The sequence below is a fragment of the Penaeus japonicus genome, unplaced genomic scaffold (assembly GCF_977035675.1).
Source record: "Penaeus japonicus unplaced genomic scaffold, GWHDUDI00000001_assembly GWHDUDI00000029, whole genome shotgun sequence".
NCBI lineage: Eukaryota > Metazoa > Arthropoda > Malacostraca > Decapoda > Penaeidae > Penaeus > Penaeus japonicus.
Genome location: NW_028234431.1, coordinates 5,848,338 through 5,862,430, shown reverse-complemented (window position 1 = coordinate 5,862,430; position 14,093 = coordinate 5,848,338). Strand labels below are relative to the sequence as shown.

The following is a 14,093-nucleotide window of genomic DNA, read 5'->3' as shown; positions in this document are numbered from 1 at the left end:
TCTCTCTCTCTCTCTCTCTCTCTCTCTCTCTCTCTCTCTCTCTCTCTCTCTCTCTCTTTCGCTTGAAAATAAAAATTTGGGAAAAAGAGCAAAAGCAAAGTAAATAAAGAAAGGAGAAGTAAAAACAAAACAAAACAAAGAGAATAACAGCAAGATAAAAAGCGAAAGGAAAAAACACACCAGAAAAGGCGTAAGAGAGGGAGAGGGGAAGGGGGGGAGCACAGTAGCGCCCCCCCCCCTACCCCTACCCCCCTCCGGCCGTGCCACCGCTTCACCACACAAAGAATTCATGACATGTGGAGTCATGAGAGAAGAGTTGCATAGGTTAAGTGTGAGGAGAGGACAGGAGAGGAGAGGGGGGGAGGCGGGGGAGAGGGGGGAGGGGAGGCGGAGGGGTAATATGCAACTGGGTGTGCGAATGCATGTACATATTTGTATGAAAGAGATAGAGAGACTGAGAGAGAGAGAGAGAGAGAGAGAGAGAGAGAGAGAGAGAGAGAGAGAGAGAGAGAGAGAGAGAGAGAGGAGAGAGAGAAACGCGCATGCATGCAGACGTACGTGCGAACCTGTCATGCCTATCTTCGTGCTTGCCTGTCCGCGTGCGTGCGTGCGTGCGTGCGTGCACGGAGCGTTTATACTATAATGCAGCAGTCGCCGCTGAATAACAAGGGATCAACGGCACCGCGCTAAGGCCCTAAACCCAGCCAGATAACCATGAATCTCGTCTTAAACCGCAACTACTCTCCCCCCTTTGCCCCGGTCTACCTACTTTTCCCTTCCCCCTTATCCCCCTCCCCCTGTTTTCTTCTTTCCATCTTCCCCTCCCTCCTCCCCTCACCTCCTTCCCCACACCTCCCATCTTCTCAATCACACATCAACCCCCTCCTTCTCCTTCTCCTCCACCCTTCCACCTTTTCTTCCTCCTCCTCCTTCTCTTCCTCCTCCTCCTTCTCTTCCTCCTTCTCTTCTTCTTCCTCTTCCTACTCCTCCCCACGAAACGAGACGCAAGGAACTCAGACATCTCGTCTCACTCGCTCTTCTTCGTTACGTCACCAAGATGTAAACAAACAAACAAACACATTTCGTCAGGGAGAACTGATAATAAATAAATAAATAAAATACAATTGTAAGGGGGGTTGGATGTGTATGTGAGGAGGGAGGTGGGAGGGAGGGGGGTACGGGAAATACTGTATGTATGGAAACGGGAGACAAACAAACAAACAAAAGAGAAAAATACCAACAATATAAAGAGGTGGGTGGATGCGTGATGTATGTAACATCGGGGGGGTGGGGGGCAGTGGCACATTGAAGGTAGATTTGAAAAGGTGTGTGTATATAAATATCACAATCGAAAAACAAAATAAAACAACAACAATAACAGCAAAAAAAAAAAAAAAACACCGACAAATACTCGAGAATAACCACGTACGATTCGTATCAGTTCGGGGAAAAATGATAATAAAAATGATAAAGAAATGTATTTGAACAACACTGGCAAATACAATCACCATATCGATCGATAAACAACGATACACTACGATATGGATAGAAGAACAAGAATAAGAATAAGAAAAAGGAATGGTAAAGAAGAAGACATTTTGTACATTCCAGAAATATGCAGTTGTTTCTGACACGAAGAAGGAATAGGAGGGAAAGGGGATTGACAGACAAAGTGAGTGAGAGTGAGAGTGAGAGAGAAGGTAGGAGGGAGAGGAGAAATGCGAGGGAGAGGGAGGGAAAGGGAGAAGGAGAGTGAAAGGAAGAGAGAAAGAGAGAGAGAGAGAGAGAGAGAGAGAGAGAGAGAGAGAGAGAGAGAGAGAGAGAGAGAGAGAGAGAGAGAGAGAGAGAGAGAGAGAGAGAGAGAGAGAGAGAGAGAGAGAGAGAGAGAGAGAGAGAGAGAGAGGGAGAGAGACGAAGCGTCAATCATAAATACACGAACATGCAACTCGTCCCTTACTCCTCCCTCCTTCCCTCCTCTCTCCCTCCCTTCCCATCACCCCCCCTCCCTCTCCCTAGTCAACCCAATCCAAGGCCACTATGCATAAGTGATATGTTTGTTGCTAATGAATTTCGCGCTGGATATATTCGCTGCCAAAGGGGCACCTCTCTCTCTCTCTCTCTCTCTCTCTCTCTCTCTCTCTCTCTCTCTCTCTCTCTCTCTCTCTCTCTCTCTCTCTCTCTCTCTCTCTCCCAATCTGTCGTGTGCCGTCAAGAGGAGGAGAGGGGAGGGAACACTCCTACTGATGGGGAGGGGGGTAGGGAAGCTGGTGGGGGTTGAGAGAGGGGGGGCGGGCTGATATCTCGCTGGACGGCATCAAATGAAGGCTAAATAACGCCCCCCCCCCAAACCCAAACCCACCCCACCCCACCCTATCCCTACCTCCCATCCTCCCTGCCATGGTCTTGCAGGGGGCCGTTAAAGGGGGCTTTTTAAAAATAGTTGCAGAAATCTGGCAACTGGCACCTACGCCCGACGGTCCAAGTACACTGCACTCTTGTTTCAGACGTCGGCGGCGCTGTGTACGCTGCCAACCTCAGGCCCGACGCTGCCAACACTGCACGCACGCAGTTAGTTGTCAGGCCTTAAGCGCACTCGGTAACATTGCCAATACGCGTTAACAACCTTCTGGTCTTTTCCCCTCCTTCCCTCCCTCCCTCCTTCCAGCCTCTTCCCCTCCTTTCTATCCTACTCCCCTTCCTTCCTCCTTCCCTCCCTCCACTCCTCTTCACTTCCCTCGTCCACCTTTATGCCAACAATAACACCCACCCCCCCTCCCTCTCCTCCCCAATCCTGAACCGATAATGCAACCCCAACACCCCCCCTCACCCCCCACGCAAGCACAGACACTCCCTCCCTCCCTCCCTCCCTAATGCCACGTTCACGCTCACTACAACAACGAAAAAGCTTTCACCGTCATGCGCCAAGCTCTTTCATGCACAGAGGCAAATAATATGCAGTCGAGCAAAGTAAGAGTCAACAAAACGATGAGATAAAGAGATACGCCGCCTACCTCGCAGAAAATAAAGCAATCATGATAGTTATATATATATATATATATATATATATATATATAAATATATATATATATATATATATATATATATACATATATAGATAGATAGATATATAATAGGTTAGGCGACACAAAGCTCCTTCTCTCTCCCTCCTTCCCCCTCAATTGCTCTCCCCCTTCTCTCCCACCTATCCTCTTTCCCTCCCACCTATCCTCCTTCCCTCCCACTTACCCTCCCCCCCCCCCTGCTATTCCGCTTAGGCTCGTAAAACTCACTAAACTCACCAAGCCACAAATACACTCCCATGAGGTGTGTGCGTGAGGGGAGGGAGAGGGGGAGGGGGAGGAAGAAGGAAAGGGAGGGGAGGTGTGTGCTGGGGAGCGTGGGGAACGGGGTAGGGGGGGAAGGGGCAAGGGGAGGGTAGCTTTATATTCTTGGCTTTTCATAAATCCTCGCCTGCAACTCGACTGACGCTAATTAACAAGGAGCTATCAATTACAGGTGATTGTGAGGGAGAAATAACGCAGGTGATGAGGGAGAAGGGACAGCGGGGAAAGGTGGAAGGGCAGGGAGAAATAGAGATGGAGAGAGGCAGCGAAAGAGAAATGAGGATAAAAATAAAAATAGAAAGAGAGAAAAAGAAAAAGAAAAAGAGAGAGAGGGGGGAGGGAGGGAGGAAGGGAAGGAAGGGAGGGAAGGGAGGGGAGGGGAGAGGGGGAAGGCAGGGGAGAGGAGAGAGAAGGAGAGAGAGAGAGAGAGCATGAGTGAGCAAGAGAGAGAGGCGTGTGCAGGTCGGCTTACAGGTGGCCCTGCCATTTGAAAGAGTCACAGTAAGAAACACGAGCTCTCTTTTCTCTCTCTCCCTCCCTCCCCTTCTCCCCCTCCCGCGCACTCCCTCCTCTCCTCCCAACTCGTCCTCCCATCCTCCCTCCCTCTCTACCCCCGTCCCCTCCCCCACTATTTACAAGCATCCTACCACAGGACCTAACAGGACCTAACAGCCAGCGAAACTCCGTCAACAGACACAGACACATACACACACACACACACACACACACACACAGGGGCATCCCGTCTCCCAGCGTAAACAAACACGGGAGGGGGAGGAGGGGGGAGGGGGGCATAACCACGACAAGGCAAAGACTACGGATCCATTTCTGTCGCATCTCGGGAGTGGGTATTGACGAGGGAGGAGGAAGGGATGGGAAGGGGGAGGGGAGGGGGAGGATGAGAAGGGGGGAGAAGGAGGGGTATTGACGAGGGATAGGGATGGGATGGAGATAGGGATGGGGATGGGGAGGGAGGGTATGAGGGGAGGCGTGGAGGCGTAGGGTAGGTGAAAGGGTGTGGGATAAGGTAGATGGGGGTTGTATAGGCGTGAAGAACATGATCGGAATAGTGTGTAGGGCTTGGGGGTATAGAGGCATAACCCCCCTCCCCCCTCCCCCCTTTCCCTCCAAGCCTCCACAGTATAGAGTGCCACAAACATACCATTTCCTTCCTTTTATTTCTTCCTCGACAAAAAAAAAGTTGGTAAAAAAAGAGAGAGAAAAAAAAAGGAAAAGACTGTCATGTCGCCGCCACGCATGACAAAACCGCCGTCGTCGTCGCAGTCATCGAAGCGGTCGTGGTCGTCGTCGCGGTCGCTGCTGGCCAATCGATAACGCGGCACTTTTATTAATTAAGCCGAGTCATCAAATCCGACGAATCGGACGCCTGTCTCCGCCATGCCAATCACGCCGGGCCTTCCGCGCGGATACGGAGATGCATACACACGCACGCACACACACACACACACACACACACACACACACACACACACACACACACACGCACGCACACACACACGCAACACACACACAAACACACACACACACACACACACACACACACACACACACACACACACACACACACACACATACGCACACACGAGCATAGACACACACATACACATCCATAAACACAGAAAACACACGCGCATACACATACGTTGAATAGAGTCCTTACAATCCCTACCCCTCTCCCTATTACCCCCCCCCCTCCCACCACCACCCTTCCATGCCCCTGGACTCCCACCTGTCAACAATTCCTTCATCATCTAAGACAATCTAGTCCTTATCTTCCGCTTCCTTCTCTCTCCCTCTCTTCAGTTTCCTTTATTCTTTATTCCTTTTTTTTAAGGTCATAGCTGTAGGTGACTCGACACCCCCCTCCCCCCTCCTCCTCCCCCACTACCCACGTCGTCATGGCAACCCCAGGAGGAGGAGCCTCGAGGTGGACCTGTGGACATAATTAGCATATCAAAGGTATATGACAGGTGGGTTCCTTATTACGAGAGGGGCGTGGGCGTGGGCGTGCTTGAGCTTTCTACTACGGTTTCTTCTACTCGTGGGCGTAAGGTGCTTCTAATTATATCGAGAGCGTGTGTAAATAGGGAGTGATTGTGCGGGGGGAGGGGGGGGATCCGAGAAAAGGATAAGAGGAAGGAAAAAAGGGAAAAAAAGTAAAAAAGAATGAAACAAAAAGAAAAAAAAAAGATAAATAATTACAAACAAGAAAAACAAAATAACAAGATCCCCATACAAAAAAAGAAGAAAAAAAACAATATGTCACGAACCTCACTCCCACACCCAACCCCTACCCCTAACCCCCCCCACCCCACCCCCGCCCCCACCCCCCCGGAAGCGTCTCTCCCGTGAAGGCAGAGCGAGCCCCATTATCCAAGCGATCCAAACAGGTAGTCGTCATTCACACCTCTTGAGTTATTCAGGGCATTTCTGGGCGGCGGGGGGCGGGGGCAGGGGCGGGGGGCAGGGGGGGCAGAGAAAAACTATTGACCAGTGGGCGGCTGGGGCTTCACGCGAGGCCTTAATGGAGGGAGGGAGGGAGGGAGGGGAGGGAGAGAAGAAGGAAGGAAGAAAGATAGAGGGGAAGAGGAGGGCGGAGAGAGAGAGAGAGAGAGAGAGAGAGAGAAAGGAGGGACGGAACGGTGAAGGGGCGAGGTGGCAGAAGGAGGGGAGGGAAGAGAAGGAGAAGGAGAGGAAGGTGCAAGAAGGGCGAGGAAGAAAGAAGGGAGAGAAAAATGCTGAGAGAGGCGAATAGAAGGGCAGGGGAGAGAGAAGAAACATAAATAGAAAAGAAGGAGAAGAACAAGAAGGAGGAAATGTAAAGTGTAGAAAAAAAGGAGAGTGAGGGGGAGGTCTTATACCCCCCCCTCCCCACCAAGAGTACATAAGTAGGTGACAAGAAATGAGTTTACTTGAGTTCGTGTATGTCCCTGCCTCCGAGTCCGCCGCGTGCGTGAGGCGAGCAAAGACAACCATTATTTGCTTTAGCGTTGAAAGGACGAGGGGAGGAGGGAAGAGGGGGAGGGAAGAAGAGAGGAAGGGAGGAATGAATGAAGGGAGAGAGGAATGAATGAAGGAAGGGAGGAATGAAGGAAGGAAGGGAGGGAGGGAGGGAGGGAGAGAGAGGAAGGAAGAGAGGAAGGAAGAGAGTGAGGAAAAGAGGAAGAATGAAAGGGAGTGAGGAAGAGAAGAAGGGAGACAAGAAGGAAGGGGAGGAAGGAGGAGAAGCACCTGCCACTCGGCTCGGGACACGACGACCCAAGGCGAGGCACGACGCCTGCATGACTATCACACCCGCAGAGGAGGTCATGCACGCCCGCCCACCTGCTCGCCGCCCCCGTCTCTCCCCCCCAATTCCCTTCCCACCGAGCGGTTTTAAAGGGCGCGCGAACGAAGACATGAGGAAGGGGGGGGGGGTCGCGTAAACAAAGGTGCACGTGGTAACTCTTACTTATCCCCGCTATTCCCTCTTCCCTTATCCTCTCTTTCATTCTCTCTCTCTCTCTCTCTCTCTCTCTCTCTCTCTCTCTCTCTCTCTTTCTCTCTCTCTCTCTCTCTCTCTCTCTCCCTCACTCCACCCCTCTCCCTCGCTCACCTCATCCCTCTTTCTTATATCCCCTCTCCCATCCCCCGCTTCCTCTTTCTCTCACCCCCACCCACGCCTACACCTACACCTACACCCACGCCCAGCCTCGCCTCACCCGCCCAGCGACCTTGAGGAAGTATAGATCTAACCATAACAGCGACAACCACCTCACAACGAGCCGCCCTCATGTCGCTAGCTAACACGCACACGCCTGAAAATAACACGTGCTCGCGCATACACACACACAAGGACGATTATACAGACACAGACGCGAACATGGACGCATATCCAGACGCCGGCCGACATATAGACGTACACGCACACACACACAAAGACAGAAACATATACGCACATAAATGCACACGAGGACACAGACATACACGCACACACAAAGACAGAAACACATACGTACATAAATGCACACGAGGACACAGACATGCACGTACACAAAGGCAGATAGATACGAACGCACACAAAGACACAGACTCACACGTAAAAGAAATAAAAGGACGCAGACACACGCACGCACACCTCTATCCCCCCCTCCCCTCCTCCTTCCCCCCCTTCCCCAGCCTCAAAAGACCCCCCCCCCCTCCGTCCCCGTCGTGCCTGACCCCCTGACACACCTCACCGCCCACGGCAAGCCACCACAACACCCCCCACACCCACCCCACCCACCTTCCCCGCCCCTAAAGCAAACCACACACCCCACTCCCCCCTCACTGCTTTATCCCAAATGTACACATATCGCTACTAACGCTTGTGTGTGTGTGTGTATGTATGTATGTGTGTGTGTGTGTGCGTGTGTGTGTGTGTGTGTGTGTGTGTGTGTGTGTGTGTGTGTGTGTGTGTGTGTGTGTGTGTGTGTGTGTGTGTGTGTGTGTGTGTGTGTGTGTTTGTCTATGTACAAAATGCTTTTCTTCCTTTTTCTTTTGCCTACCTTCTATCGTTTTTTTTTTCGTTCCTTTTTCCTTTTTTTCTCAAAAGTATAAGTTGCGTAGATGACTAATCTAGGCTTCCGCGGAACCCCAGAATCCGCTTTCCTTGTGAAGCCAGAGAGATAAGGCTTCCCCGCCAGCTGGAAAGCCCCTCCCTCTCCCTCCCTCTCCCCCACCCTGCCCACCCTCCCCCGCGGTCAAGAGCTGCTGCACCTTGACAGGCCTGACTGACTGGCGGACTGCATGCACCGACGCACCTCCCTTCCTTGCATTTGTTGTTATAATATCTTAATAATCTTAATGTGTGGTCTCTACTTTTCTCTCTCTCTCTCTCTCCCTCTTTCTCTCCCCCACTCCCTTTCCCTCGTCCTGTAAACAAATCCGCTCCCTTCCTCCCTCCCTTCCTCACATCCTACTCCTCCCTCTTGTCCCCCTTACCCCTTCCTCCTCCTCCTTCTCTCCTACGTCTTGACGCCCTCCGTCTCCCTCCCTCCCTCCTACGCCTTGCCCTCCTCCCTCCTCCCTGTATCCCTCCCCCCTTCCTATTGCCCTCCTCCCTCCCTCCCTCCTCTTGCCCCCCTCCCTTCCCCCCTCCCCCTCGATAAATGTAGACGGGCGGGCGACGTGGCTCATGGAGGAATGAGAGCAATTTACGGTATGAGCGTGTGGCATGCGGTGGCGGCGAAAGGGGGAGGGGTGGGGAGGGGGAGAAAGAAGAAAGTGATAAAGGAAAGGAAGGAAGGAGGAAGAGAGGAGAAGGGGGAAGATACGAAGGGGAAGGGGAAGAGAGAGAGAGAGAGAGAGAGAGAGAGAGAGAGAGAGAGAGAGAGAGAGAGAGAGAGAGAGAGAGAGAGAGAGAGAGAGAGAGAGAGAGAGAGAGAGAGAGAGGGAGAGAGAGAGAGAGAGAGAGAAGAGAGGAGAGGTGAAGAGAAGAGAAGAGAGAGAAAAAAAGAGAGAAAAAGAGAGAGAGAGAAAAAAAGAGAGAGAAGAGAGAAAGTATAAGACAGAGACACAAAGACATGAAAAGAAGAAAAAACAAGAAAAAGAGAAAGAGAAAGAGAGAGAGAGAAGATCAAGGCAGAGGAGCTCCCGCCTGGCGTGCATGACCGAGGGTCGTTTAACAGCAACCTGGCTCACAACACCAGTGTAAACGAGGCCCAGCGGAACACGCCAACGACCCGCTTGCAAGTAGTACACTGATTGTTGTTCATTGTGCTGTTCATGTTGCTGTTCTCGCTCGGTGTGCAACGTCATGGTAACGAGGGGAAGGGAGAGGGGAAGGGATGAAAGAGGGAGGGGAGAGGGAGAGAGGGGGGAGGGGGAGAGGAAAAGGAGGGAGGGGTGAAAGAGGGAGGAGAGAGAGAGAGGGGAGGGGAGAAAGAGGGAGGGGAGAGGGAGGGGAGAAGGGGAGAGGGAGAGGGATAAGAGGGAGAGGAGAGGGAGAGGGGGAGGGGTGAAAGAGGGAGGGGAGAGGGGGGGGAGAAGGAGAGGGGGAGAGGAAAAAGGGGGAGGGGTGAAAGAGGGAGTGGAGAGGGAGGGGAGAGGGAGGGAAAAGGGGTGAAAGAGGGAGAAGAAGGAGAGAGAAGAGAAAAGAGATAAAAGGGTAAGAAGGAAAGGAGAGACGAGACGACCGAAAAAAAACGACAATAAAGAAAAGAGAAAGAGAGAGAGAGGAAAATAAAACGAGAGAAGAAACCCAATCCTCAAGTCATCCTAAACCTACAACAACCAAACAAAAAACAAAACAAAAAACAAACATAAAACAACAAAAGAAAACGTAAATCCAGTCGCACTCAGTTGCAATTCAACAGAAGTTTCACGGGGCTGCAATGCTAAAGCCAGGCTCAGGTCGAGGCAGAGACACGACTCGAAAACGATAGCGCTGTGTCGTCGGATCTCTCGCCTCGATCGCAGCGGAGGGCGGAGGGTGGAGGGAATAACGGAAGGAGGGAAGGAGGGCGGAGGGCGGTGGGAGGGAAGGAGGGAAGGAGAGAGGGAGGGAAGGAGGGTGGAGGGCGGAGGGAGGGAAGGAGGGCGGTGAAAGGGAAGGAGGGAAGGAGGGCGGAGGGCAGGGGCGGTGGGAGGGAAGGAGGGAGGAAGGAAGAGGGAGGGAAGGAGGGAAGGGAGGAAGGGAAGGAGAGAAGGCGGGAAGGAGGGAAGGAGAGATGGAGAGAGGGAGAGAGAGAGAGAAGAGTTTAAATCAGAACGACAAGACAAAGAAGAACACACACAAAAAAAAAGACCGTAAAAGAAGACGCAAAAAAAAAGAACACCCAGACGAAGAAAAACAACAGACAAAAAGAAGGGGGAAAGCAGACGAAGAAGAAGAAGAAGAAGAAGAAAAAGAAGAAGAAGAAGAAGGAGAAAAACAGTAGGACGAAATACTGGGAAAAGAGCAAGTTGCAAGAAAAGGCCCGCCGACCGCCACAAGCGGAGGTGTGCAGGTAGGTGCTCGCGCCCCCACCTCTCAGTGCTTGCTTGCCTGCTTGCGGTCAATCCAGCCTTTGCCTCTCCCGCAGCTGCCGACGGCCGAGGTGGGCGGACGCATGCAATCGCCATCACGTGACGCTGCAACTTGCAAGAATTACATATTTCCTACACGCGGATTGAAAGTGGAGCTACAAGTGGCGTCATGTGGCCAGGCGGGAGGAGGAGGAGGAGGAGGGGGAGGAATGGGGAGATGGAAGGTGGAGGAGGCAGGAAAGAGGTGGGGAGGGGGGAGGACGAGGAGAAGTGGAGGAGGAGAAGGAGGAGGAGGAGGAGGAGGAGGAGGGGGAAGAGGAGGGAGAGGAGGAGGAACGGGGAGATGGAGGTGGAGAAGGCAAGAAAGAAGTGGGAGGACGAGGATGGAGGAGGAGGAGGAGGGAGAAAGATTTAAGAAGTAGACGCAGTATAAAGGAGGAGACAGGAGGAGGAGGAGGAAGAGGGAGAAGGATGTAGGAGATAGGAGGGGAGGGGGGGGGGGAGGTAGGAGACCCAGGTAGGAGGCAAAAAACCAGCTGACGGTTATATTATTGTGCGAGGTTATGCAAGCTGCATCTGGACTGATGAGACAGACAGGTTAATGCGATGGGGATGGGGATGCCAACCTTGAAGGGGGGAGGGGGGGGAGGGGGGGGCAGAGAGGGAAAGGCGTGCATTGCAATGCTCATTTCCTTTTTTTTAAGGGCGATAAAACTCCGCATCCAAGACGAGACTTGCACGGAGGGGAAAAGGAGGAGGAGGAGGAGGAGGAGGAGGAGGAGGAGGAGGAGGAGGAGAAAAAAAATAATAGAAAGAAAGACTAAAATAAAAACTGATAAAAAAGTATAATGAAGAAGGAAAAGAAAGACAGAGAAAGAGAGAGAGATAGAGAGACAGAGCGATAGATAGATAGAGTGAGAAAGAAAGAAGGAGAGCGAGAGAGAGGGAGAAAGAAAGAAGCAGAGAGAGACAAACAAACAAACAAACAATCAAAAAAGATCATGAGAAATATAAGGAAGAAAAAAAATCGAGAAAAAGAGAATAAGACCCCCCAAAAAAAGTACTACACATGATAGTAACATCGCGCTCACACCGATCCGAATGCGATCCAAACCGATAAAAAAAAAATCTTATGAAATGCTCTCTACTCGCGCGATAAGATTTATTTTCACGATAAAACGCCTTTGATGACGTCAGCACTCAGACGCCGGTGGACAATGCGATTGGAATACTCGCCCTAAATGTCCCATGTTCAACGATCTAGTCTTTTCTTATTAATCATCAACATCAAGATCTTTTTTTTCCTTCTTTTTATAAATAATTTAATAATTTAATAAGTCTTTTCTTCTTCATCATATCGGTATAGGAACATCGAGCCCTTTTTTCCTTCTCTGTATAAATAATCTAATAAGATAGATAAACAATAAATCATAGAATTAAAAGTCAGCGAATAAACATATCAACAAAAATAAAACTATCCATTAAAAAGATTAAAACTATATATCTATCTATCTATCTATCTATCTATCTATCTATCTATCTATATATATATATATATATATATATCTCGCCATCCCTTTTCTATGACTTTACATCTCATCACGTCATCTCTCAAAAGCAAAAACAAAAACAAAAAACAAAAAACAAAGACATAACCAAAAACAAATGAACAGCAAGAGCAAAGTTTCTGGAACTTTCTTAAGCCTATCTTCTTGGAATCGACGTCATCAGCCTCTTGGAATTCGCTATCAATCTTTTCTCGTTAAAACATATGGACCTATTCTTCCTCTACCTCTTTTTTTTTTTAATTCCTTTCTCTTTTTTTCTATCTCTTTCTCTTCCTCTTTCGTATCTCTTCCTCTTCCTCTTTTATTATTTATATTTGTCTATTTCTTTCTCTTCCTCTTCCTCTACCGCTTCTTTTAATTTCTCTCTCTTCCTCTCGTTTCTATGTTTTCCCTCTTCCTCTTTTTATCTATTCCTCTTCCTCCATCTCTCTATCTATCTCTTTCTATCCCTCCTCTTATTATTCTATTTCTTTTTCTCCCTCTCCTATCTCTTCCTCATCCTCCTCATCACTATTTTTTCCATAACATTCAATTTCTCTTATTCTTATTCTTCTTGTTCTTCTATTTCTTCTTCCTTTTTTCCATATATTTCCCTTTCCTTTTCTCCTTCTTCTTCCATTTCTTCCTCTTCGTTTTTTTTTCTTCCTCCCCTTCTTCCTCCTCCATATTTTTTTCCTTTTACTTTTCTGTTCTTGCTTAATTTTATTACAATTATTCTTTCTTCCTCTTCTTTCTAAATCAATTACTCAATCTACCTAATTACTGAGAACGGTAATAGTAATAGTAATAATAATAACAATAATAATAGTAATAATAATAATGATAAAGATAAAATAATCATAATAATAATAATAATGATAATAATAATAACAAAAGCACAATCTAATAATAATAACAAAACAACAATAATAATAGCAACGGGAATAATAATAATAATAATGATAATAATGATAATAATAATAATAATAATGATAATCATGCTAACACTAACAATAATACCAAAAATAACCATAACAATAACAATAATAATAATAATAATAACAATAAAGATAAAAAATCAAAGCAACAAAGATAACAAGAATAACAATAATCATAATGAAATCAACAGATCAATAACAACATGACTAACTCCAATACCACCACTATTAAAGAACAACAACAATAAAATAAAATAAAGAAAGAGAGAATAAAAAAAATACAACCCAAAAATAACTGAATCTCGTTACTCACTACCTCACAAGGGGGAAATTTAGGCTTATAAGGGTGACTCGATATGGTGTGATGGTGAAGTGGGTTGTGGTAGGTAGGTAGGTAGGTTTCACTACTCACCATACTGCTTGCTCCTGTCTGGAGAGAAAAGCGATATGAGCCTCCTTTTCTCTCTCTCTTTCTCTCTCTTTCTCATCTACTGTCTTTCTTTCTCTTTCTCTCTCTCTCTCTCTCTCGTTTAGTCTTTCTCTCTCTCGCCTATTATTTCTTTCTCTCTCTCATTTACTCTCTCTCTCTCTCTCTCTCTCTCTCTCTCATTCGCTTTATACAATAAAAGCAAGCGTAAGCATATCATGCACAGTAGCCTTGAAGAAAGGGGGAGAGGGGGAGGGGGGGAGAGGGAGGATAAATAAGAAGAGGGGCAGGGAGAAGGAGTGAGGTAAGAAGGAGGGGAGAGAGGAAGGGGAATGCAGAAGGAGAGTATAATAAAAAGAGAAATATGTGAAAAGAAAGGAGAAAATTGAGGAGAAAAGGAAGCAAAAGACAGGAAGATAAAAACAAAATAAAATATACAAAAATATATCGATAAAGATACAGGGAAAGAGAGAGATAGAGTGTGAAAAGGACACAAAAATCAATACATATAAAATACAAAAAACGACGACAAAGAACAAACAAGACAAAAAAATAATGGTCATTAGGTCACACACACACACACACACACAAACACACACGCACACACGAACGAGCGATAAATTCCCCACAACTAAAAACACACATAAAAATATATCCACACATACATACAAAGACGGGCGGAAAATACCCTCACGAAAAATAGAAAAACATCTACACACACACACACACACACACACACACAATGTACACATAAAAGCACAACCGTAGAAAAAATAAAATAAAATTAATAAACAAAAATGAAGCCCATCCACCCCCACCCCCCTACACA

At 48.2% G+C, this 14,093-nt stretch overlaps 1 protein-coding gene across 1 annotated transcript in view; it reads right to left on the bottom strand.

The window, feature by feature from the left end:
- sd (TEA domain transcription factor 1 homolog scalloped) overlaps nucleotides 1–14,093 on the bottom strand; it is a gene marked incomplete in the record, with an annotated part of 145,040 nt that overhangs the window by 76,714 nt on the left and 54,233 nt on the right. The window contains 1 exon segment of the mRNA XM_086554539.1: nucleotides 13,250–13,267. Coding sequence (XP_086410665.1) covers nucleotides 13,250–13,267 — 18 coding nt within the window.